Source organism: Hypomesus transpacificus, chromosome 9 (assembly GCF_021917145.1).
Source record: "Hypomesus transpacificus isolate Combined female chromosome 9, fHypTra1, whole genome shotgun sequence".
NCBI classification, from domain to species: Eukaryota; Metazoa; Chordata; class Actinopteri; order Osmeriformes; family Osmeridae; genus Hypomesus; species Hypomesus transpacificus.
In genome coordinates this window covers 17,190,926-17,216,949 of record NC_061068.1, presented here as the reverse complement: position 1 = coordinate 17,216,949, position 26,024 = coordinate 17,190,926, and the positions used below count along the sequence as shown (strand labels likewise).

At 43.7% G+C, this 26,024-nt stretch overlaps 1 protein-coding gene across 3 annotated transcripts; it reads left to right on the top strand.

Annotated features, from left to right (window-relative positions):
- si:ch211-236h17.3 (carbohydrate sulfotransferase 11) lies at nt 1-25,815 on the top strand. 3 transcript variants are annotated; one of them, XM_047024923.1, is made up of 4 exons: nt 190-1,027; nt 1,462-1,589; nt 12,971-13,053; nt 24,655-25,815. In XM_047024923.1, the coding sequence occupies exons 2-4, from the start codon at nt 1,484-1,486 to the stop codon at nt 25,486-25,488; spliced, it is 1,023 nt and encodes a 340-aa protein (XP_046880879.1). In that variant the 5' UTR covers nt 190-1,027; nt 1,462-1,483; the 3' UTR covers nt 25,489-25,815. The 3 variants fall into 3 exon arrangements, 2 of the variants coding, with proteins under 2 accessions (XP_046880879.1, XP_046880878.1); XM_047024922.1 differs by having other exon boundaries at nt 190-1,323; XR_006956457.1 differs by lacking the exon at nt 24,655-25,815 and adding an exon at nt 16,890-17,000 and having other exon boundaries at nt 1-1,589.
- The last annotated feature ends 209 nt before the right edge of the window (nt 25,816-26,024 follow it).

The following is a 26,024-nucleotide window of genomic DNA, read 5'->3' as shown; positions in this document are numbered from 1 at the left end:
CTAAATTGAACTCATGTCCTACTTTAAGGTTTTTCTCAACGACTCAGCTATCTCTCGTATTAGTTTGTAGTACACAACAAGGATTTGTTTTTCGGAAAATATAGAATTCCTATTCTTGCTAGGGTTACCGGTGGAGCTAGCCACTGACTGTAGCCATACCTGAATCCAAGGGGGAGGCAGACGTCTCCACACAAATACAATGTAGCCTCTTCAGGTGACTACCTAAATTAGCCATGCTGCCTGTGTACTTTATAGCAGCACGACATATCTTGCCAATTGCATGGGTTAATATCACTCGCACGAACACGCCTCTAACTTGCGCGAAACTTGGCCGAGAGACGAGAATCGGCCACTGACAGCAGTAGAGATGAGAGCGCGTTTAAGAAACAGAGTGGAGGAATCTAACTATAAAATTATTGGGGAAAAAAAAGTATTGTGACTTCGTCAACCACCAACATTTGTCTCGTCTCGTCAATGAAAGTTATAATATATTTTGTCATAGTTTTTATTTTCGAAGATCCGTTTTCGTCACGTCTTAGTCTCGTTTTAGTCTTGAGGAAAAGGTAGTTAACGAATATTTTTCGTCATAGTTTTTGTTGCCGAAATTAACACTGCAACGAAGTCTTCGGATCAATGATTCATTCATCTGACCGTGTGTTCGGGTACGAGTCTTTGGATCATTTTTCACGTGACCTGCATAGGCTCAGAAGAGGAAACAGAAAAAATGTGTTTACCTCATTCACTTTTGTGTGATAATTACAGGTTTTGTTATTTTGGAACCTTTTTTTTTCTCGGCCACAAGAAAATTTACGAATCACTCTCTGACACTACTTGTTACTCCCGAGTCATACAAATGATTTGTTCAAAATGAACGTTCACGAACGACATCACTGCAGCCAGTGTGTTCCTGGTGTTAGTCGGCCACCAGAGGTAGCTGTAGACTTAGATTCTAATGCTGTCTGGTAGCTCAATATAAGTATTTCAAAAGATTCAGATATTTAGTTCTAAGGGCTGTCTGAAGGAGCAGGTGAACATTTTTAAGCATTTATACTTCTATTTCAATTAGGGGTTTTAAATGTGCTACCTTATTTTTAGGTAGCGTAAACAGTTAACTGCTAAACAAACATGGAAAAAGACATCCGAGGGGCATATTGGCTAAGCTTCGGATCTCCATACTATGTGGTTTGGTCTCGTTTTGACAACAACATTTTTTCGGTTCACGCATGTTAAGTTGAGTCTGAAGCTGATATATATATATTTAGCAGTCCTGTTTCTATTTCGGGAGTTACCTGTTACTTCTTGCAGACAGCGGGACATACAAGGGTGCATATCAAACTCAATAACAACCACACATTTTATGCTATGAGGAGACAGTATCTGAAGCCTACATGAGTGGTGCCTTTGATTCCCCAAGCCCTACGGCCAACTAACTGCGTCAAACTGTGCTTTTTTGCATTAAAGGATTTGGTCGGCTTTGACATTCATGTCCCAAAAATTTTGGATGAGAAAACTTAAGCGAATGGTTTTCGCCATGTGCCTGGGTTGTTTCATAATGGTCATAGTCTTTTTTCAAAGCAACCTGAAACCAGGTAAGTTGACAAATGCAATTGAAAATTGGCTAATTTGCTAGTCATATAGCTTGACATTAAGTTAACTTTGGTGATAAATAAACATTGAAAATGCGTCCACCCACACTGTAGACATACTCCAGACTTGTGTTGATGAACAATTTAACTTAATACGTCCCCTGTCCACATAAAACTGTTCAACAGACCTGAAACTGCAACACTGCAACATTGCCATAACATTGGCAAAACATTTGTTTTGGGCGTTTTGATTCTGTTCACCAACTAGTTTTGTTCACCGATCGCGAACAAGATCAGGGGTCTCATTTATAAACGTACGCCACGTGCCACTCAAAGGTTGTGATTTATAAAAAACAAACTTGACGGGAGAATGTGCGGTCCTCTACGCAAACTCTGACCCATGCATACGCACATTTTGGAGACAGTGGGAATGGGCTATGGAGAGAGATATGTCTCAAAAGTATTTGTAAATGCAAGTTCCATGATCCACAAATGTTTCACGATTTTCAAATGTTTTTTGCGATCCACAAAAACAAAATTCTTACTTGTGATTTGTAAGTTTTCATTTACATAAATGTGCTATGATTTGTACATATAGATGTCCATTCGTAAATATATCGTTTGTAATTTCTTAAAATACTTAACATTTCGTGTGTGCATTTTTCATGGTTTGTCATTTGTAAATCTGCAATTCGCATGTGAATGTGAAGTGTTGAATCTGCATTTGTGGATCGCCCAATACACGCGTGCAATCCTTCTTCCAATTACTTATTTTTTAAACATTCTTTTCGGTCTTTTGCGATTCACACACAAATAGCTTTTTGATCCACAAGCACCCCGCCCCCTTTCGACAATTGCCATACGGTAGGTGGCAGTGTTGTCCTCTGCCTTGATGGTTGTACGCCAGCGCTTTAAATAAATGTAAATAAAATACATGTATTTTCCTCTCTCAGTAACCCCTTACCAATGGTATGTGGTATGGGGCTATTATTGTTGAATTGCTTTGCTACAATAGTATGTTTTGAGCTTAAGTTGTCACGAGTATCTGGCATTTGCTATTCACCTCGCTCCACAGGCTGCGGCCGTACTGTAGCCTGGTAGTATTTGGCCGATACTTTCGTGAAAATCTTGATATTGATTTTGGGACAGTGACATGGCTGGTCAGCTTGCAAATCTTCCTGTCAAACTTACTGTAAAATTATATTTACTGTTTGTCAACCGTACACAATGTTATTGCTTTTGAATCTTGCTAGCATAACGTTAGCTTTCGGGCTAATAGCTCAGTCAAAGGAAAGCCGGTGGACAGAGGACAACACTGCTACCTACAGAATGGCACTGTTGAAAGGGGGGAGGGGGGGGGCTTCTGTTTGTGGATCAAAAAGCTATTTGTGTGTGGATCGCAAAAGACCGAAAAGAATGTCTGAAAATTACGTCATTGGAAGAAGGATTGCACGCGTGTATGGGCGATCCACAAATGCAGATTCAACACTTCACACACAAATTTGATTTACGAATGACAGTCCATGAGAAATGCACACACGAAATGTTAAATATTTTAGATATTACAAACGATATATTTACGAATGGACATCTATGTGTGAAAATCATAGAAAATGTATGTAAATGCCAACTTACAAATCATGAGTAAGAATTTTGTTTTTGTGGATCGCAAAACACATTTGTAAATCGTGAAACATTTGTGGATCATGGTACTTGCATTTACGAATACTTTTGAGACATATCTCTCTCCATAATGGGCAACGCAGATGGTGAGGTGCAGGGACGGACTGGGAGTAAAAATAGGCCCTGGACTTTGATCCAGACCGGCCCGCCAGAACCGGTCCCAGATACGCCACCGCAGTAAGCGCCCTGTGAATGCATGCAAATTCGGTGCCTTATGTGATGGTAGTTAAGGATTTCCACGCTTAATGCGAGTGCGCGTAGCGCAGGAGAAAACTCTTTGGACTGATTTGAGCGTTTTTGGAGCTTCATGTAAAACAAACAAACATACGTTTTTTCAATGGATAAAACATTGTCTAGTGAAGGTAATTAAGTTTCTGTTTCTTATCCTGGTTTTCCATCTTTATATGGTCTCTACTAGCTAGCTTTCGATCTGTCAGTGTCACTGTTGTGGCACTAAAGGCTGCATAGACGTTCATTTGGAAAAGACCAACCGTCCTGGGGGAAAGGGGGGCCCGCCAACCGTGTTGCTGGCCAACCGTGTCGCTCAATCTTCTGCCGAAAATTGAATTAGTAGTAAAAAAAATTACAAGGTAAGCGGCCCTCCGGCCCAGAAGTGCTTCGGCCCATCGGGAATTCTCCCGGTGCTCCCGATGGCCAGTCCGCTATTGGTGAGGTGGTGTGCTGTAGTCAGACTGCAAAAAGTATATGTGGGAGAGCTATTACTCGTAATATTTCTAGATTTTGTTTTCCTCACACATGTTCTTTTCTCTCCATATCATCATTATCATGAAGGTTAAATCAAGAAGTGTTATTTGCGCTTGTACTGAGTGATAATTGTTCCATAAGCACCTTGTAAAATCCAACTCAAATCTTAAATCAAAATTCAGCGCCGTCTCACCATCACATTGTCCACTATGGGAGTGCAGGAGGAGGAGATGGACCAACTCGTTGTTGTTAGACATAAAACTCTACTGGGGCACAGGCCCTTTTTTTCTTTCAAGCTTGCCGAGCACAATGCACTATGAGGCTATAGAAACTCCCATTGCTTAACCCACTATACACACAGTTCAGGGACACATTTTTTGCACATTAATTTGAGCGCAAATACCGTTTTTTGAGCTTCGTTAGTGCTTTCAAACTATTAAAATATTGAATCGCAATTAATCGCATTAATGTCATAGTTAACTCGCGATTAATCGCAATTAATCGCACATTTTTATCTATTCTAAATGTCTATTGATTTATTTTTGTCCCATAATTTTTTTCTCATTTTGATGCTCTTATTAACATGGAAAAGTGGATCAGATTGCTCTGTGCAAATGTTTTATATTTAAATAGAAAACAACATTGCAATCGCCTGGCTTTCACAAGGGGGTGGAAAATTAGCATCAGCTGTGTGCTTGGCCATCAAGTGGTATTTCAGACTGGACGTGCTGCGATGATGGCTCAGTTCACAACGACAAAACACAGATAGCTTTGGTCTTGTCAATGGAACCATTTGGGAACTTTTTACAAGTACATGTTCCATTCAGAATTTTGTTGGCATCCATTTCGGCGTCTCGGGCTCGCCATCCACTCTAAACGTAACGTTAGCCTACTACTCTTTAGCCGGCTTGCAAGCCCAAACAAGTGTTTGCGGCGTGCCTGTTGTTTTGTTTCCGGTCTAGCTGGGTAGATTGTAGACCAGGCGGGCCGCTGCGTTCTGAATCCTCTGAAGAGGGCGGGTTGCACATGCTGGGAGACCAGCGAGTTGCAGTAGTCCAACTTGGAGAGGACCAGTGCTTGGACTAGCAGTTGGGTGGAGTGCTCAGACAGGTATCTCCTGATCTTCCGGATGTTGTAGAGGGTGAATCTACAAGACTGGGAGACTGCAGCAATGTGGGCCGTGAGGGAGAGCTCGTCATCCATGGTAACCCCAAGGTTCCTGGCATTGTCGCAGGGTTTAGCTTTAGGATGATGAGAAGTTTTGTTTTAGCGAGGTTCAGCTGGAGGTGGTGCTCAGTCATCCAGGCGGAGATGTCTGTGAGGCAGGCCTCAATCCTAGCTGAGATCCCCGGATCAGTCGGGGGGAACGACAGGTACAGCTGCGTGTCGTCACCGTAGCAGTGGTAGGAGAAGCCATGGGAGGTGATGATTGGTCCAAGTGAGGTGGTGTACAGAGAGAAGAGGAGGGGTCCTAGTGGGACACCAGTGGAGAGCTGGCGAGTGCCTGACAGTTTGCCTCCCCAGGAGACCTGGTAGGATCTTCCCGACAGGTAGGATGAGATCCACTGGAGTGCAGTGCCAGTGATGCCCATCTCAGAAAGTCTGGAGAGCAGGATCTGGTGGTTAACCGTATCAAACGCTGCAGAAAGGTTCAGCAGAATGATGATGGATGACCTGGAAGCCGCTCTGGCAGATTGGAGGGCAGTGGTGACTGAAAGGAGGGCAGTCTCTGTGGAGTGGCCAGTCTTGAAGCCCGATTGGTTGGGGTCAAGCAGATTGTTCTGAGAGAGAAAGTTTGACAGTTGGTTAGATACAGCACGTTCAATTGTTTTTTAAAAGAAGGGTAACAATGATACCGGTCTGTAGTTCTGGAGGACGGCAGGGATAAAGGAAGGTTTTTTGAGTAGAGGGGTAACTCTGGCCTGTTTGAAGGCAGAGGGAAAGGTGCCGGAGGTAAGAGAGGAGTTTAGGACATGGAGAAGAAAAGTCATGATGGAGGGGGAGATGGTTTGAAAGAGAGGGGAGGGGATAGGATCAAGGGGACAGGAGGTGGGGCGATGAGGGAGAATGAGGTCAGAGATCTCTGCCTCGGACAGGGAAGAGAAAGAGTATAGACATTTAGGTGGGTCAGTCATGGAGGGTGAAAGGCAAGGAAAGCTGGGTTTAGGTAACCGACTGCTAATGTCGGCGACTTTTTTCTCAAAGAAGGAGGAGCAGTCATCTGCTGTCAGGGTGGAGGGAGGGGGAGGTGGGTTAAGAAGGGTGGAGAAGGTAGAAAAAAGTTTGTGGGGGTTTGAAGCAGAGTTAATTTTGTTCAGAAAGCAGAGGTTTTTAGCACCAGTTATGTGAGAAGAGAAGGATTTAAGGAGGGAGTGATACTTATCAAGGTCCAGACCGTCTTTGGACTTGTATGGAGCTAGAAAGCTGACAAAAGTATCTGAATTTGAATATGAAAGATCTGAAATATTCGTGTGTCGAATTTCATAAAACTGAAATATTTAGCTGTTGAATATATAATATCTGAATTATGTGTATCCGAATTTAATAAAACTGAATTATTTTGATCCAAAAATACAAATTTCAAAAATTCAGATTGCAGGAATTCAGATTCTTGAAATTCAGATTGCGTGAATTCAGATTCTTGAAATTCAGATTGCTGATATTCAAATTGCGGAAATTCAGATTTTGTTTGAACTAGGCCAAAGGTCAAACAGCTTGCTTTCACAGGGAAAAGTAGACAATTTCAGAACGACCAAATTTTACCTCAGAACAAAAGCTAAGTTAATCGTTGGAGGAAGAGTATGGAGCAAGTGCTTATGAAACTTGTAAAAACTTGTGTCTTCTCCTCTGCCAAAATCGGCAGTTTCTGTTACCAAGTGAGTCGAGAAAGAGTCGGAGGGCGGCAGAGACCGATGGAAGACGCGGAACAACTGGCAAAGCTATAGCCTATATATCAAATTCAGATACTTTTGGCAGCTTTCTAGCTCCATAGACTTGCGCCATCTCCTCTCAACTACCCGAAGGGTGGACTGCTCGCCTAGAATAACATCCGTAAGCAGGGGAGGACTTACCCATTAGGCAAGGTAGGCAACCATCCTGGGCCCCAGAAGCCAGGGGTGCCCTTGAAAGACTACATAAAATTACTGTATGATAAATAATAACTATAATAATAATACAAATCGATTAAAAGTCATAACCTTCCACAAAAGTATCAACAAAGATACCAACAGAGCGTTTATTCTATTTGTGTCAACGCAAGCTTCCCCTCCCACCCGGTACTACTGTGGACTATTCCATCGATTGCAGCAACTGTGCAGCAAAGCACGTCATATCAGTTGGTTCATGTGAGACAGTAGAAGAGTGAAGTGAATGCAAAAACCAATTAGCTTAATGTAACGAAACTCCCCAATCGGAGCACAAAAGAGAAAGACAAAAGAGGAGAGTAAACAGCTAATTGCCAAACTGAAACTACAGAAGGAAACGTAATTTTTCTCCACTGGTATCCAATGATGCGGCAGCTAGCACAAGTGCTGCTCTGTGAAGTTTGGCTAGTAACAGCTGCTAGGCTAACTTGCTCGTAGCACAATTTACCGGGGTCAGCTTCTCCACGCAGGGCTCTAGACTGAGACCAGATTTGGCATCGTTACTGACAATGATCACCTCCAGCAAACTTTTTTTGAATTAGCTATTTCCCCCTAAATAATTGTCAAGCTTATTTAAGTTTTTGGGGGCATATTTTCAGTTAACAGATGGTACTGTACTGTTTGGATTGCGATTCCATCTGAAATACTGCCGGTGACAATGTTGTTACAATAGCTTGTTTCAAAGGGGCTTCTTAATGAATTAATGCAATATGAGTAGGCACAACCATGAGTTGGGCAAGGCACTTCACCCTACTTGCCTCAGGGAGAATGTCCCTGTACTTACTGTAAGTCGCTCTGGAGTCTGTTAAATGACTAAATGTAAATGTAATGTAAATGTAAAAAGGTGACAAAGTCATAGAGGTTAGGCCTGTGTTCACCGGATTGCCCAATATCTTCATTTGATCCAACTTTTCAACTGAGGCTGCTATAGCTTATCAATATTATATATATTCATAATTAGTATATGGATTGAAAAGAGTAAGAATAGGAGTTAAGGGGGCCCCATGCCTGTCTTCGCCTGGGGCCCCCAAATCACTAAATCCGCCACTGTCCGTAAACCACGGGCAGGAGGTAAAAGATTGTGCAGGCCTGGTTGACATGGGACAGAGAGAGTCCAGTGATGTGGTTAACAAGGAGTCTGTGGCAGTGTTAGTGGGGTGGGACGAGAACTCGTCAATGGGAGGGAGGATGTTACAATAGAGGAGAAATGGGAGGGAGATAGGGAGCGGAGGTTGCGCCGGAAAGTTACAAGGGGAGGGGAGGTAGGAGGGGTTGGAGGGAGAGAGACAGAGAATTGGATAAAGTAGTGATCAGAAATGTGCAGTGGGGTTACAGAGGTTAAGTCAGTGATACAGTTACGTGTCAGGATGAGGTCTAGCTGTTTGCCTGCCTTGTGGGTCGCCGGTGTGCTCAGCAGCGTCAGGTCGAAGGAAGTCAGGAGAGACAAGAAGTCGACGGCCTGCGTTCCTTGGAGGTGGATGTTGAAGTCCCCAAGGACTATCAGAGGGGTTCCGTCATCCGGGAGGACACTGGGGAGCATGTCCAGCTCCTCCACAAAGTCGGCTAGCGGTCCTGGTGGGCGATAAAGAACACTTAAGCATGCTTTGATAGGGTCAGTTAGCAAATGGTTTGGCAGTAACAGAGAGTGGTGTGGATGTGTATTTATTATGTGGGGAAAGAAACAAACCTGTCCCACCACCCCGCCCGGTTGAGCGGGGTGAGTGAGTGAAGCAGCGGTTGACGGAGAGAGCAGCTGGAGTTGCAGTGTTCTCTGGGCAGATCCATGTCTCTGTCAGCGTAAGGCATGAAGAGAAGCATGAGATGCAAACGCCGGGATGAAGTCTGCCTTGTTCACAGCAGACTGGCAGTTCCAGAGCCCTAAAGAAAGAGAAAGGGCAGGTGGAGAAGATCTGGATAGGTAGTAGAAGGTTAGAAGTAGACCGTATATACTTTGTGACATATCTATGTCTACGGGTAGTGTAATGAACAGGAATGCTAAGGAAACACATGCTAGCTATGAATACGTTCCAGGTAGAATATAATATAGATATAAATATGAATAGGTTGATACTTATCAGAAGAGGTGATCCGGCCTTGTCGGCCTTCCTCGGTGGACTCCCGCAGGTAGACTACCTGGCTTTGTTCGACCGAGTCTTTGCGCACCGAGGCTGCTAGGCGAGGCTGCCTCTGTTGTGCCAGCCTCCTTAAATATGCAAGGCGCAGCTGACAATGACCTTAATTATGTAAACAAAGCCAGGGTCACGATGCACACTCAGTAAAAACACTATTCACACTTGTGGGTAATCTGTGATTTATAAAGGGAACATTGCTTACAAGTGTGCGTATGGAGGACTAAAAGTCTGAAGAACAGTCCCTGGTTAGAGACGATGGAGGATCTTCATGAACTTTCTAGGGAGTTGGTGAGAGACATTTTAGACTTAACTGAGGATGTCGAAGCAGGACCTGCTGACCCAGAGCATGTAGCGAGTAAAGCAGAGGAACTTATTGAAGTTCTTGGAGTTAATTCCGCACTTTGCAATGCTACGGCTAAAAATCAAGGGGAGGACTCGGCCCTGCTAGCCCCAATGTTGAGACAGCGTGTGAGGTGCAGGACCAAATGTCTAAAACTTGCTGAGAGAAAAAGCAAATTTGATTGAGGAAGATGCTGATGCACCCTGGTACCAGAGTCTAAATGCAGTCACTGTTACCCCCTTTCCACCAAAGTGAACCGGGAACTAGTTCAGAGCTGGTGCTAGAGCCGGTTCGGAGCTGGTTCAATTTGCATGCCTTCTAAGAACCGGTTTGCTTTTCCACGGGCTAGAGAGCCACCACAGAGCCACGTCATTACGTCACTGTATACGTATCATCTTTCCCAGCAACGCTAGCGTGGCAGCACCAAACACAAAGCAGAGCCCGTCTAAATGCTGTTTATCAATCCAAAGAACGCTAAGAACGTGAGGTTGAGATGCGTGTTTTCTTGGCTATTGCGCCATACCCTGGCCTCGCAGCAGCATGACAACACTGGCATTATCAGCGCAACATTTTATAAACTTTTGCTGTATAGTGCTTGTGTATTACATTTGTGTTAAATATAGGCTCAATAGCTCATAACATTTGTGTTTGTCATTTCACTCATTTGATAGGATTACGATCAAATGCAGCAACTGGTGTCTGCACTGCGATGCTAGCTAGGTTATCAAAAAGTCTGAGCCAATTTACCATTTATCAGTTTTATCAATAAAATAAGCACTACACTGCCCACTTCTCGTTACATTCAGATACTGATTTACAAGTAGCCTGGCTCTGCCCTCCTACGTACTTCCGCTCAATTTGGATTTTGCACTGTACTAGGGTTGGCTATTCGGTACGTAAGTCAGATTTTTCAGGTTGATTGACGGCGGAGAAAGATGCGAGCGATGCCATTCGGTCCGTTGTGGCAACACTGCCGAATATCTATAAACTAAAGCCGGAGCAAGAACAAGTTTTGCTGAGTTTTGTGATGGACATGATGCTGTGGCCCACCTCCCCACGGGGTTCGGGAACAGTTTGATTTTCCAGCTACGGCATCTAGCTCTGTTACAGTAGTGGTGAAGGAATTGGCTAAGGCGAACGCTAGCGATTGGTTATGGCAGATCAGAGTGGCTCTGGGCGCATCCAATAGTTTTAAACTTCAACAGAGTATCCGCCTACAAGGAAGTCAACGCTTGTCAATGGAGCGAGGCCAGACTCTATACAAATTAAATGTACGAGAGTCTGGTTAGGACCAGGCTAGATTTACAAGTACTGTTTAACTGAAATATGAATTGTAAAAACTTAGAGCAATGGCGGTCAAAGTGTAATTCTGCTCATCTTGTTGGTCGCGGCAACCCCGACCCTAGCGGTTCTTATTTGGTTCCCAATCTAGTCCAGCTCTGAAGTGGTGCTATTTGCAAACCACGTATGAACCACTTGCGAACCACGTACAAACCACTTACCAACCACTTTTTCGGTTCTCAGTCTGTCGAAAGAGAAAGAACTGGTTTGCGATTAAGCACCGGCTCCGAACCGGCACCCAAAATGCGTTGGTGGAAAATAGGTATCTGTGGTCAATATATTAGTTGGAAAGTGCGGAAATAACTCCAAGAACTTAAATACGTTCCTCTGCTTTACTCGCTACATGCTCTGGGTCAGCAGGTCCTGCTTCCACATCCTCAGCTAAGTCTAAAATGTCTCTCACATGCAGCCGAAGTCCTTGTGTGGAATACCAACTACACTAAAACATAATTAGTTTTTAAATCTTATTCTGATAAAGAATAGAGTTACAAAATGGACCAATGCCTTGAAAAGCTAGTGTGAAAATATTTATTTACAAATTATTAATTGCCCAACCAACCAGAAAGGTTGGGTTAGTCATAGTATGGATACATTGGATTTGACACTGGACTATGTTTACTATGTAGGCTGTTCCAGACAGGAATATAATGTTAGATATTTAACAATATTTTTTAAACGATTTTTTAATTAACCAATAGGACCAGTTTTCCCTACTTATGATGCGGATAGCCGGTCAGATTACACTGTCTTCAGATGGCGCTTCTTGCATAGAGAAATGGTAAGGTCGGAAAATGAACTTTCCTTTGTAAATCTACCATTAATTTCTGTGTCATAGTGTTTATTTTATTAGAACTTTTGTTGTATAGGTCTTCAATTTTTCAGCACTTCGTTTACTATAAAGGACAATAGCCTACACGTTGCGAGTTAGACTGCAGTTGGTAGGCTATTATGCGTAGCTCAGTATCACCCAAGTGCCCTCACTGATTCGTTCTCATTTGCAAACGAGAATCACTGATGACAAATGACTGAACGATTACCCTGAATGGATCACTGAACAATTTTCTCATTCTCGTTCGCGAAAGACATCCGGTAATTCTCTTGTTCGCAAACGAGATTCACTTAACGAGTCACGATTCTCTCGTTCCGGTTCGGGAACGACATCCGCTGATGGTGCCGTTTGCGAAGAAAAGTGAAAGTGAAAAGTGAAACAGAACGGACGGAAACAGTTCTAAACTTTCTCAAGACTCAAACACACCCTTTTTTGGTGAGAATTCAGTTAATTTCATTCCCTTCAAAGATTTGTTCAAAAAGAACTAATCGTTTGCAAATGACCCATCACTACAAAAAATCTAAGTCTGCTGTCCAAGTCGTAGTCAAAACCAGTGTAGGCTTCCGGCATCGTTTTTCAACCCATTGTCACTATAGTGACTATAGTATATATATGAATATGTCTTGGTTAAATATGTCTAGTTGAAAGTAAAAACAAGTTTAACAGAGCTTTGTTGGGTGGTGTAGGCTACTTTGTGTTTCTCTGAAAGCAGGGATGCAGATTAAAGAAAGACTGTCCGTGGTACTTTTCCAGCTGTGTCTCTCTTTTTCTGTCCATTCCTGTCCCACCTACCTGTCTCCCATTTCCCTTCGGGATGCAGATCAGAATTAGCTGGTTTATTTCAATATAAGTAAGTATATCACGTAAGGTTATTACCTTAAACATAACATCACTGGTGTGCCCTTTTGTGCCTCCGCAGCGCGACTGTGCCGTTGTGATGTATTGTGCAGCGTTGCATAATTTTTCCCAATGTGTCCGATACTAAAATCAGTGTGACACACTTCGATGTAGCTTGGCGATAAGAAATTTAATTCCTCCGTCCATATATTGTTAAATTTGCAGCCATACAAAAACAGTACCTTGGTACGGTACCAGTAGCGGTATACCATGCAACACTAGTTGTTAAACTACCTTGTAAATTACACTTTATTCAACAGTATAAGCTGTACGTTGTTCTTCCGTTCTAAGTATGCACTTTTATGTTTGCTCAGCCTCTGTGCAGGTCAATGGGAGGAGCAGCAGACAGGGCAAGTCTAGGAGAAGTCCACTGCAGACTCTCTACGACCGTGACCAGGTGAGTCTATCCTTCAGGGGATCTTAGTTGGTGAAATGCCTTAAATAATGCAGTCATGACCTTTACAAAAATTATTATGACGTTTAAATGTGAGTTAAATGTGTTGGTTGAAGACCGTTAGTTAGTAATCAAATTAGAGTACTTGATATAGAAAGTAGACTTGATGCACAATAAATGCTTGATTCATCAATTTCAGCTGGTTAGTAGTAACTAGAGAGGGTACAATTTCTGGGGAAATTGTAGGGTGTGCTTGCTTGTGTCAGTTTCAGATGGGTCCGTTTATGAACTGTAATTTTAACAACTGATATTTCTGTGAATTGTATAAAAAAATGCGTACTTATTATTTAAGAAGATTGCATAGATTTAAAAGCATACATTTGTTGCTGCTCATTTACAATTCAAAATACAAAAAGTGAAGTGTAGAATTAAACGGTTGTCTTCTAATTTACCCTGCAAGACGTAATAGTGATAAGCTAAAGCAGCCTCAGTTGAAAAGTTGTATCAAACGAAGATTTTGGGCAATACAGTGTAAAAACTGTGCTAACCTCTATGACTTACGTCACCTTAAGTTTTTCCCTTGTAGTGATATTTTCAAGCATTTAGCCTACTTTGAAACAAGCTGAACCCCTTGAAACAAGCTGTCACTGGCAGGATTTCAGATGGAATCGCGATTCAAACAGTACCATGTGCTAACTGAAAATATGCCCCCAAAAAACATAAATAAGCTTGACATTTATTTAGGGGGAAATGGCAAATTCAAAAGAAGTTTGCAGGAAGCAGTCATTGTCAGTAACAATGCCCAATGCGACCATTTGATCTCAATCTAGAGCCCTGCATGGTGAAGAAGCTGACCCCGGTGAATTTTGCTACAAGCAAGCTAGCCTAGATGCTGTTGCTACTGTAGCCATACTTCACTGGGGATTGTTTGAATGCAACGCACTACACAAGCTTAAGTTTAAATACATTTCTTAATGTGACATTACTTACTGTACATGCAAGTCTTGAATTGCTTAAATGTATGATGCTGCTAGTGCACCACGGCTGTGCAACAGTCTTACTAGCACATCTATGCACGTTGTACCTATGCGTCGTTGCTAACGTGTGCTGATGTTGTGATGTGTGCTGACGTTGCGACGTAGGCTAGCACTGAATTCCAACAAGGCATTTTTTTGCCACAACATTTTTGTAAGCTCCTAAAATGTGCAATGGAACATGAATCCTTATAGAAGCAACAAAATCACTACCAAGATGAAGCTTTTGACACCGGCGTTGTCTATGTTGTCCAAATATTGACAGATCCTTAGGGGTGGGAAAATAAGTAATGAGAAAGAAGAAAGAATATAAATGTGAGAGAACACTGAATATATGTGTGAGATTACAATAGGTTGTGTTGCCAAAGGCAAGCACACCTATTAAAGGTCACATGACATGAAAACTTCACTTTAGGAGGTTATTTAACATTAATATAAGTTCCCCTAGCCTGCCTTTGGTCCCCCTGTGGCTCGAAATTTCAATAGGTGTAAACCAAGCCCTGGGTATTCTTCTCTGCCTTTGAAAAAATGAAAGCTCAAACGCTCGGTTTGAAAATCTCCTCCTTGTGATGTCACAAGGAGAATTGGAAATGTTCCTTCATCAGAGCCTCTGAAGACTCAGTGTCTTTGTTTTCTTTTCTCTGGAAATGCACAACTTCCCAAAGTTTTGTATGTCTGCGCCAAACATTTCAGCCACGACTGTTTCCTCAACTTGAGCTAATACAAAGCTGGCCTTTCTGAAATACAATTCTGGATCAGTACTAACTCCTTGGTCCAGCTACAAATCTTGGACAAGTAAGTTAACTAACGCTATATCATTTGCTTTACTGTATATGGTTACCGAGCTTGCTACCCTTAGAATGTGGCATTAGCTCTGCAGCTAACAGCTGAGTTACTGTCACTAATGTCAAGGTAGATAGCATCAAGTATGTGTGTGAATACACATGCTGTAACGCGAGTGTTGTACACGTCTTTGTTATTGGATAACTATTCTGCTGTTATGGCGCTCGCGATATCCGCCTTTCCCCTCATTGAAATGATTGAGTGTGCACCTCTGCAAACCAGGGTGATCAGATGAGAATTGGGAAAATTAGAGGTATCTTACAGCAACGGGGCTACGAGCCATTGCGATATGGAGAGAGATATGTCTCAAAAGTATTCGTAAATGCAAGTACCATGATCCACAAATGTTTCACGATTTACAAATGTGTTTTGCGATCCACAAAAACAAAATTCTTACTCATGATTTGTAAGTTGGCATTTACATACATTTTCTATGATTTTCACACATAGATGTCCATTCGTAAATATATCGTTTGTAATATCTAAAATATTTAACATTTCGTGTGTGCATTTCTCATGGACTGTCATTCGTAAATCTACAATTTGTGTTGAATCTGCAGTGTTGAATCTGCATTTGTGGATCGCCCATACACGCGTGCAATCCTTCTTCCAATGACGTAATTTTGAGACATTCTTTTCAGTCTTTTGCGATCCACACACAAATAGCTTTTTGATCCAAAAACAGAAGCCCCCCCCCCCTCCCCCCTTTCAACAGTGCCATTTGGTACGTAGCAGTGTTGTCCTCTGCCCACCGGCTTTCCTTTGACTGAGCTATTAGCCCGAAAGCTAACGTTATGCTAGCAAGATTCAAAAGCGATAACATTGTGTACGGTTGACAAACAGTAAATATAATTTTACAGTAAGTTTGACAGGAAGATTTGCAAGCTGACCAGCCATGTCACTGTCCCAAAATCAATATCAAGATTTTCACGAAAGTATCGGCCAAATACTACCAGGCTACAGTACGGCCGCAGCTTGTGGAGCGAGGTGAATAGCAAATGCCAGAGTGACTGCTTAAGCTCAAAACATATTATTGTAGCAAAGCTATTCAACAATAATAGCCCCATACCACATACCATTGGTAAGGGGTTATTGAGAGGGGAAAATACATTTATTTTATTTACATTTATTTAAAGCGCTGGCGTACAACCATCAAGACAGAGGACAACACTGCCACCTACCGTATGGCTATTGTCGAAAGGGGGGGGGGGGGTGCTTGTGGATCAAAAAGCTATTTGTGTGTGGATAGCAAAAGACCGAAAAGAATGTCTAAAAAATACGGAATTGGAAGAAGGATTGCACGCGTCTATTGGGCGATCCACAAATGCAGATTCAACACTTCACATGCGAATTGCAGATTTACAAATGACAAACCATGAAAAATGCACACACGAAATGTTAAGTATTTTAAGAAATTACAAACGATATATTTACAAATGGACATCTATATGTACAAATCATAGCACATTTATGTAAATGAAAACTTACAAATCACGAGTAAGAATTTTGTTTTTGTGGATCGCAAAACACATTTGAAAATCGTGAAACATTTGTGGACCATGGTACTTGCATTTACGAATACTTTTGAGACATATCTCTCTCCATATTGCGATACATCCATTGTAAACATTAGCGCATGGTGCCGCCTCTCTCCTCCTTATTAGCATTTAAAGCTACAGACACAGGAACAGCGCGTCTTGAGGAAAGCTAATTGTGGGACTGCTCATAGTGGCTGTAATTATGGACCAAGGCTGAATTTCGGGAAAGACACTTCAGATACAGTATTAGGGGACCACTAAAGCCTATGTAAAAACATCCAAAAACAGCATATCATGTGACCTTTAAGAAGAAGAAAAGGTAGAAACACAGTAGTTGGCTTCGAAGCTTCCCGGCTTGGCCCCCAAAAACTATTTAAAAGAGCAAGATGAAGACGATTCAAAACAGCTCACCTTTCCCATCCAGGCACATACCAAAAGGGAAGAGGAGGAGCCAAAACAGGAAATTAAATGTGAAGTGGCTGGGATGCGAATCAGCACCTTCAAATCTGAGACCATGGTTATCGACCGGAAAAGGGTGGAGTGCCATCTCCGGGTCGGGGAGGAGATCTTGTCCAAAGCGGAGGAGTTCAAGTATCTCGGGGTCTTGTTCACGAGTGAGGGAAGAATGGAGCGCGAGATCGACAGGCGGATCGGTGTGGCGTCCGCAGTGATGCGGGCTCTGCATCGGCACGTCGTGGTGAAGAAGGAGCTGAGTCACAGAGCAACACAAGGTTAGACTGGGCACTGAAATTCTTAAGACAAGACAACGCAAGCACCTGGCATAACATAACATAACATATAAGTACACGGAACATAATTTACATCTATGCTGAGTTTAAATAAGTGAACTTCCTAAAAATACAGATAGCAATAAATAATTGACTATACTAATCCTAATACTAAAACGTCCTAAATTACAGATAACAATAAGTAGTACAGTATACTAACCCTAAATGCACATAAAACCTGTTTCAACCCTATAACTTTTTCTAACCTAAGTGGAGTACGGTACAATAGTGCAAATTTGCAGATCAGTGACTAAGTCAATAACCATACAGGAGCCTGGTGGCGAGGTACAGTGAGGTACAGTAGTGCAATGTTACTGATAGTGCCACCAGTAGCTGTAAGTGACAGTGTATAAGTGACTAGTGTGCAGTAAATCGATGTCCATATCAGTGTCCATTCAGAAGCCTGATGGCCCTTGGGTAGAAACTGTTGTCCAGTCTGCGTGTGCGCGACCGGATGCTGCGGTAACGCCTGCCAGAAGGCAACGGGGTAAAGAGACTGAAGGATGGGTGGGAACAGTCTCTTAAGGCCGATTTATACTTCTGCGTTTTTACGCACACGCACATGGGGAACGCCCTCTCCATCAAGAGCAGAGCTCTGCGTGCGCCTCCTGATTTTCCTGACTATCCGTCTGTCCGTGCGTATTTTTACGGATACCCCTTGGCTATGATTGGTCCGTATTAAAAACCGCTTGCGTCAGGGGTGGGGGCGGGGTTGCCGTGACCAACAAGAGAACAGAATCCTTTGACCGCCATTGTTGTACGTTTTTACAACTCTTATTTCAGCTAAACAGTACATGTAAATCAGCATCTGAGTTAAAATGTGACGAGAAATGAGCAGTGTAGTTGCTGAAAATGTGCTTATTTTATTGATGAAACGGTTCATTTGTAAATTTGCTCCGACTTTTCAATAACCTAGCTAGCATCGCAGTGCAGCGCCATCTACTGTTCTGGCTGTGAATTCCTTTCAGCACGCAGAGCCGTCAGAGTAGTATAAATTCAACCAATCCGTCCAACTCCGTGCGTGCGTCTGTCCGTTAACGGAGACGCAGAAGTATAAATCGGCCTTTAGAATCATGCCGGCTTTCCTTAGGCAACGTGTGTGGTAGGTGTCCTGTAGGGCTGGGAGCTTCCTTCCGATGATGAACTCAGCAGAACGGACCACACTTCGTAGGGCCTTGGGGTCCCTGTCTGTGCAGCTCCCATACCACACTGTAATACAACCAGTCAGAATGCTCTCGATAGAGCATCTGTAAAAGTTAGTGAGGATGACTGAGTCCATACCAAACTCATTCAGTCTCCTCAGGAAGAAGAGGCGCTTACGGGCCGCTTTGACCACCTTGTCCATGTGAACAGACCAGGTGAGGTCATTGCTGATGTTCACCCCGAGGAACTTGAAGCAGCTGACCTTCTCCACTTCCGATCCATTGATGAGTAGGGGTGCATGCTTCTCCTCCTGCCGCCTCCTATAGTCCACAATCATCTCCTTGGTCTTGCTGATGTTAAGAAAGAGGTTGTTGTCCTGACACCATGATGTCAGGGTGTCAACCTCCTCTCTGTAGGCTGACTCGTCACTGTCAGAGATGAGGCCCACGATGGTTGTGTCGTCAGCAAGCTTAACAAGGAGGTTGGAGCTGTCCGTTGCCACACAGTCGTGAGTGAACAAGGAGAACAGGAGAGGGCTGAGCACATAGCCCTGGGGGGTGCCTGTGTTGGTGATCAGTACGGATGAGGTGCGGTCACCGATTATCACCACCTGTGGCCTCCCCGTCAGGAAGTGGAAGATCTACTTGCAGAGGGAGGTGCTTAGTCCCAGGTCCACAAGCTTGGAGACCAGTCTGGAGGGGATGATGGTGTTTGAATGCAGAGCTGTAGTCAATGAACAGCATCCTCACATGTATTCCCCTTGTCCAGGTGGGAGAGAGCGGTGTGCATAGTCAGAGCGATGGCATCGTCTGTAGACCTGTTGGACCGGTATGCAAACTGCATAGGGTCCAGTGTGGGGGGCAGTGAGAAGCAAATGAATGATTTGACTAGCCGCTCGAAGTACCTTATGATGACAGAGGTCAGTGCTATCGGGCGACAGTCGTTCAGACATGTGACCTTGGTGTTCTTGGGCACAGGGATAATGGTGGTCCTCTTGCAGCAGGTGGGGAGTACAGACAGGTTAAGGGAGAGGTTGAAGATGTCACTGAAGACCCCTGCCAGCTGGTCAGCGCAGCCCCTGAGGGCCCTACCTGATATGCCGTCTGGGCCAGGTGCCTTGCGAGGGTTGATCTTCTTAAAGCACAGCCTCACCTCTGTTACAGTTAGTGTAGGCACACCACTGGCTTGGCCTTCAGGTAGCTCCACTGCAGGGGGGTCACTGTCCCTCTCAAAGCGAGCGTAGAAGGAGTTCAGCTCGTCTGGCAGTAGGACAGAGGACTGGGTCTCAGTGTAGCCTCTCCCTTTGTAGTCAGTAATGGCTTTAAGTCCACTCCCCATGCGCCTGGGGTCAGAGCCATGGTAGCTGGACTCCACCTTGGTCCTGTAAGCCCTTTTCGCTGCTTTGATGGCCTTCAGAAGGTCGTATCTGGCCTTCCTGTACTCATCAGGGTCCCCAGAGTTAAAGGCGACAGTGCAGGCTCTCAGCTTGGCCCGGACCGCGGCATCAACCCAGGGCTTCTGATTTGGGAAAGACCGGACGACCTTCTTGGGGACAACGTCATCAATGCAGTGCTGGATGTAGCTGGAGACAGGGTCTGAGTATTTGTTAATGTCCCCATCTGCTGCCTCCTTGATCAGCCAGTCAGTGGTGTCAAAGCAGTCCTGGAGGGTCGCCACACACTCGTCACTCCATAGGTGAACTGACCTCTCAACCGGTCTGACCTGTTTAAGCTTTTGTTCATATGCGGGGAGGAGAAGAATGGAGGTGTGATCAGCCTTCCCAAAAGCAGGGCGGGGGAGGGGTTTGTAACTGCCCTTGAATGCTGTATAACAATGGTCAAGGATCTGGTCTCCACGTGTGAAGAAGTCAATGTGCTGATAGTACTTGGGCAGGACTTTCTTCATGTTAGCTCTGTTGAAATCACCAACAACAATGAAGGCTGCCTCTGGGTGCACATTTTCCAGACCATTGATAATCCCATACAGTTCATCCAAAGCAGCGGCCTTGTCTACCTGAATGCGGATGTAGACTGCACTCATGACGACCGCAGGGAATTCCCGAGGTAGATAGAAGGGTCTGATTTTTACAGTTAGCAGCTCAAGGACCGGAAAGCAGTGAGATGCTACAACCGCTACATCTGTAGCCCCGAGAGAGTTAACCATAACACGGCCTTGTTTCTTCTTCCTCCGTCTCGCAGGTAAACAGAGCGGCGGAACAACAAAGGGCCAGCTGCAGTCCGAGCTCGCACTCCGAAAAGTGGAATTAAAGTTCGTAAAATAATCCTTGCCAAGTGACAACTTAATGTCCAGAAGTGTCTGCCGGCCGTACTGAATAAACTACAATATAATATTGACAAAACAAGTAACAAACACTAAAATGACAAACAAAAAGCTGGGTTTTTGCGGAGCTCTTGTCGACGCGGCCATCTCTTAGGCGCAACGGATGTCCACTGGCGAATCTCTCTATTTACCAGTCGATCTCGTTCCTACCCTCACCTATGGCCACGAACTATGGGTAGTGACCGAAAGAACGAGATCGCAAATACAAGCGGCCGAAATGAGCTTTCTCCGCAGGGTGTCCAGGCTCTCCCTTAGAGATAGGGTGAGAAGCTCGGTCATCCGGGAGAGGCTCAGAGTAGAACTGCTGCTCCTCCGTGTCGAGAGGCCTGGGAACGCCTCAGGGTCCCTCAGGAAGAGCTGGTTGAAGTGGCAGGGGAGAGGGAAGTCTGGGCCTCCCTGCTTAGGTCACTGCCCCCGCGACCCGACCCCCGGATAAGCGGCAGATGACGACGACAAAAACAAATACAAATAATTGTATTTTAACCTTCGCAATGTCTGAGACAGCCCAACGGTTAAAAGAAAATGCTTCACTTTGTTTGTGTATGTGTTAAAGTTCACAAGGTCACAATGACTGATGGGTCAGAAGACCCGAAGATAACACAAGGGCTAGAAGCCAAAAATGTGTTGAAGAAGCCACTCAATATAATAAACAACATGTTTACGATCACTAAATACTTTTTTGTTTTTGTTTTAATTTGTTCTTGTACGGAACCCCAGACATGACATTTGAAAAGCATTGGCTAAGCGGCCGGTCGCTTTTATGTTGGCCAACAACCGCCCCTTTTCACGAGAGCGTGTCACATATGCACATCAGACATACAAATGAAAATTTTGTGTAATTAATGTTGTTATTCAGTGATTTCATTAGCATGTTTTATTGTCTAACCCACGTAACTCTGTCACGTAACTCTGTCATTATCATGAAGGTGATCGTTTTGGTTGGAAGAAAATAAGAAACATTTGTGTTAACAATTCAGAGTCATGACTTACACTACTCTTTATTTTAATCAGGGACATTCCCATGAAATAATCTTAGATAGCCTATGCTGTTAACGTTTCAAAACATTTAAATAAGTAGCACGCTAAAAACGCAGTTGAAGGAAGCAGGACTTTTCAGAAGAAAAAACGAATAGTCCACGACAGCAGAACAAAATGCCACAATGACAGAGTTACGTGGACCAGGATAGTTGTTTGGCTATCGATTTTTCATTGAACACACAATTTATACTTTTGCAAGTAGCCTACTATTTGCTACATGCTTCGAGAGCCAAACAAATGTCCTGGTGTACGTAACTCTGTCAGGCTATTGCATTTTGTAGCCTACTTCTGTCAATCAATTTCATGTTTCTTGTTAGTTAGTGCATCCATTCCGCGACAATGTCTAGTACAAACCCTTTCTGTTTTGAGTTAATGTAATGTGTTTTTTAGTTATTGTAAGGTTGTTTCCCATTTGGGGGAGTGTGTCTTTGAATTGGGGGGGAGGTGAGCAAGTCATCCTATTTGAGGGGAGTTGACTTGTATTTGGGGGGAGTGTTTTCATTTGGGGGATGCACTCATATTAGTGGGTGTGGTTTGCACTTCAGGGCCACCATAACAAATGGTTATATCAGTTACAACTAACGAACAAGAGCAACAAGTCCCTCAATAATTGTCATTGTGTTCCTGGAGGAAATAAGCTAACATCTGATCCAACAAATCTTTCTGGTGCTGGTGTACCCCCGGAACAAACCTTTATTTGAAGGTGGAGGGACAGTAACTATCTCTGATGGAGGTGGGGAGATGATTCCACCATTGGGGCCAGATAAGAGCTTGGGTTGGGAGCGGGAGCGGGCACTCTTGAGAGGTGGGGCCACCAGACGGTTGTCAGAAGAAGATCGTAGGTGGCGGGTGGGGGTGTAAGGTTGGAGGAGAAACTTGATGTAGTCGGGTGCAGTCCTGTTCACCGCTCGGAAGGTCAGTAACAGGGTCTGATATTGGGCTCCCATCAGGCCTTGATGGGAGATATTAGTGGCAATACTAATCAGTCAACAGCTTTGCATCTTGTTTTCAGTAATATAGCATATCAAAGTAAAAAAGGTGATTAAGAGGTTCATTTTCAATCATATAATCCATAATCATTATCCATCTTCATAATTACAACAGTGTGATGTTTTTTCCATGACAACGTCCGTTTTGGATGACCAAAACGGCCTGCTCTACAGCTACGTGCCCAAGGTGGCTTGCACAAACTCCACCTTCCAGATCAACATCTTTTCAGAGAGATGGTGCATGTCTGTTACACCAGTCGCTGTCCCAGCAGTGCTGTCTGCTGTGCCACCTTGAGGGTGAAAAAGTAGACAGGGGTAGCAGAAGACTGCATTGGCTATGTTGCAGCCTGCTAGCCAGTTTTTCTTTTGTACCAAATTTTAGAAAATCCTCGGGTGTAGAACTTCCCCCCCTTAGTAGAAACCTGTTGGATGTTTAAATTTGGTCTGGGATTGTTCCTAATTGTTTTATTAATTGTTTCCCAATTTATCAAGATTCGTTCGCCGACTAAAAGGAACTTATTTTAGAGACACAATCGAGCTGCACTGAATGCTAGCCATCTTGAATTGATTGAAGCTTCTACCCGCTCTCTTCTTAGTTACGTACGACGAAAGTGCGTAAGTGCAAGCCGTCCTGGAACCCATAGAGATTGCATTGAAAGCTATGATATTTGAAAACAGTTTTAGATTAGAGTCTATGAGAGACTTCTTGGGCGATTTTCAACCTAAATAAAATCGCCCCAAAAGGAGTGGTAGCATTTGAAGCACGACTTTAGCTTGATTGGACATTTAGTGGCAGCTCAAATATCTAGATTAAAACACTGATAACGACTGTTGCCGTGATAGAATTGGTTCGAAAAAAAAATCCCTCCTTTTCCCATTTGGCAGTGCGTCGCCTATATCGCACTAATGAACACACCGCCCCTGCCTTTATCAAAACTTGAAGAAACAACACTTTGGAATTTGGAAGGAAAGGGACATGTGTCTAGGTATGATAGGATATTGGTTGACCATAGTACTGAATCTACATTAGATAAATTGATATACATGAACACATTGATGAGGCAGATTGGAAAAAGGCTTGCCAAAAAGCACAAACACAGACAATAAATACGAAGTTTAAATTACTTCAGTATAAATGGTTAATGAAAACGTACATAAATCCTGTCAAACTTCATTTTATATCTGCTGATATTCCAAATGTACGTGCTAAATGTTTAGATGAGAAGGGTACTCTATATCACTGTTTAGGAATGTCCAAAAATCCAAAGTTTCTGGAAGGAAGTTGTGGGATGTTTGTCAGAGATATTTAACAACAAAGTCCCTTTAAATGTTAAACTCTGTGTTCTTGGAATACTTCCGGCTGACCTTATACAAACATCGAAATAGACGAAACTGCTGGACTTTGGACTTCTTCAAGCCAGGAGAGCCATTTGCTCTATGTGGAAGAGTATGGACGCTCCATCATTGAATATGTGGATAAGGGAATTTATGGAATGTATAGGTCTGGAAAGACTAACTTACATTGCTATGGGCAAGCGGAAAGACTTTATTCAGCTCTGGGAACTATACTTGAGCATCATAAATACTGGAAATATAGATTTTACCTGAAAGGGCGTTTTAATCTATTTGGTTTGGTCTATTTATACATTGTCAGTTTTCCTGAGAATTACTAAATTCTGGACAGATTATGGCTATTATACTGTAGATCATCTACTAGACATAGAAAAACCTAGGATTACATAAATCTTTTGGCTCCCCCTCAGTTTTTTATGTGCTAGACACAAGAATGGAAAGAATATATTGTGGTTGACTGTTTAGTTTGTTTAATCATGTCCTGTTGTCATTCTTTCCCCTCCATCCGCCTCCCTTTCCTCACCCATTGTTGGAGAAGTTGGTCGTGCAAGTGACCCACGAGGGCCGTCGGGAGCTCATGGAAGAGACATGTCGCTTGTACACCCGCAAGCGCAATTTGCTCATCCCAGAGGACCTCAAGCACGTCATCGTGGATGACCAAAATGGCCTGCTCTACTGCTACGTGCCCAAGGTGGCTTGCACAAACTGGAAGCGCATCCTAATGGTTCTGACGGGGGCTGTGGGCCCCCGTGACCCACTCGCCATTCCTGCCAACGAAGCCCACGTGTCCGGCAACCTGCGCACGCTGTCGGAGTACTCCACCTCCCAGATCAACCAACGCCTACGTTCTTACCTGAAGTTTGTCTTTGTGCGCGAACCTTTCGAGAGGCTTGTCTCAGCCTACCGCAACAAGTTTACGCGGAGCTACAACACAGCTTTCCACAAGCGCTATGGTACGAAGATTGTTCGTAGACACCGGATGGACCCCCAGCCGGAAGCCCTGGAAAGGGGCAACAATGTCTCTTTTGCGGAGTTTGTGTACTACCTGGTGGACCCAGCTACACAGCGTGAAGAGCCCTTTAACGAGCATTGGGAGCTTGTGCACTCGCTCTGCCACCCCTGCCTAATCCACTACAACGTGGTGGGGAAGTATGAAACACTGGAGCAGGACTCCCGCTATGTGCTTCAGTTGGCCGGAGTGGACAGCGAGGTCAACTTTCCGTCCTCAGCCAAAAGCACCAGGACTACGAAAGACATAGTTGCCCAGTTCTTCCACAACATCAGCCCTTTTTACCAGAAGAAGCTGTACAACCTTTACCGCTTGGATTTCCTTCTCTTCAACTATTCCATGCCAGAGTACTTGAAGTTTTGATGAAGTGAATGTGCTTGCTTGGACCTTCTTTGTTGGTAAGGTTCACAAAAATGCATTCAGAAACTCAACTATATGTTGTATGAAGAGGATATTTTATGACAATGGAAATCAGTTTTCTGAAGTATCTTATTAGTAAGGTATTTATTGTTATTAACTTTTACCAGCTGGTATGGCATGTGTCTGACAATATTATGTAGGCCACATCCATTTGCTCTTCAACTCGCACCACAGGCTGCGGCCATACTACTAATATGGCCGATACCTTGTTCGTGAAAATCTTGATATTGATTTTGGGACAGTGACATGGCTGGTTAGCTAGCAAATCTTCTTGCCAAACATACTGTAAAATTATATTTACTGTTTGTCAACCGTACACAATGTTATTGCCTTTGGATCTTGCTAGCATAACGTTAGCTTTGTTTAAATGTTAATTGTTTGACTATAAAATTGTCTTATAAAAGCAATATAATACTCGTGCGAGTGGGGTTGGTAAGGGATATTCCCACGGGCGGTGGTTGGCTGTAGTCATGAGGCTG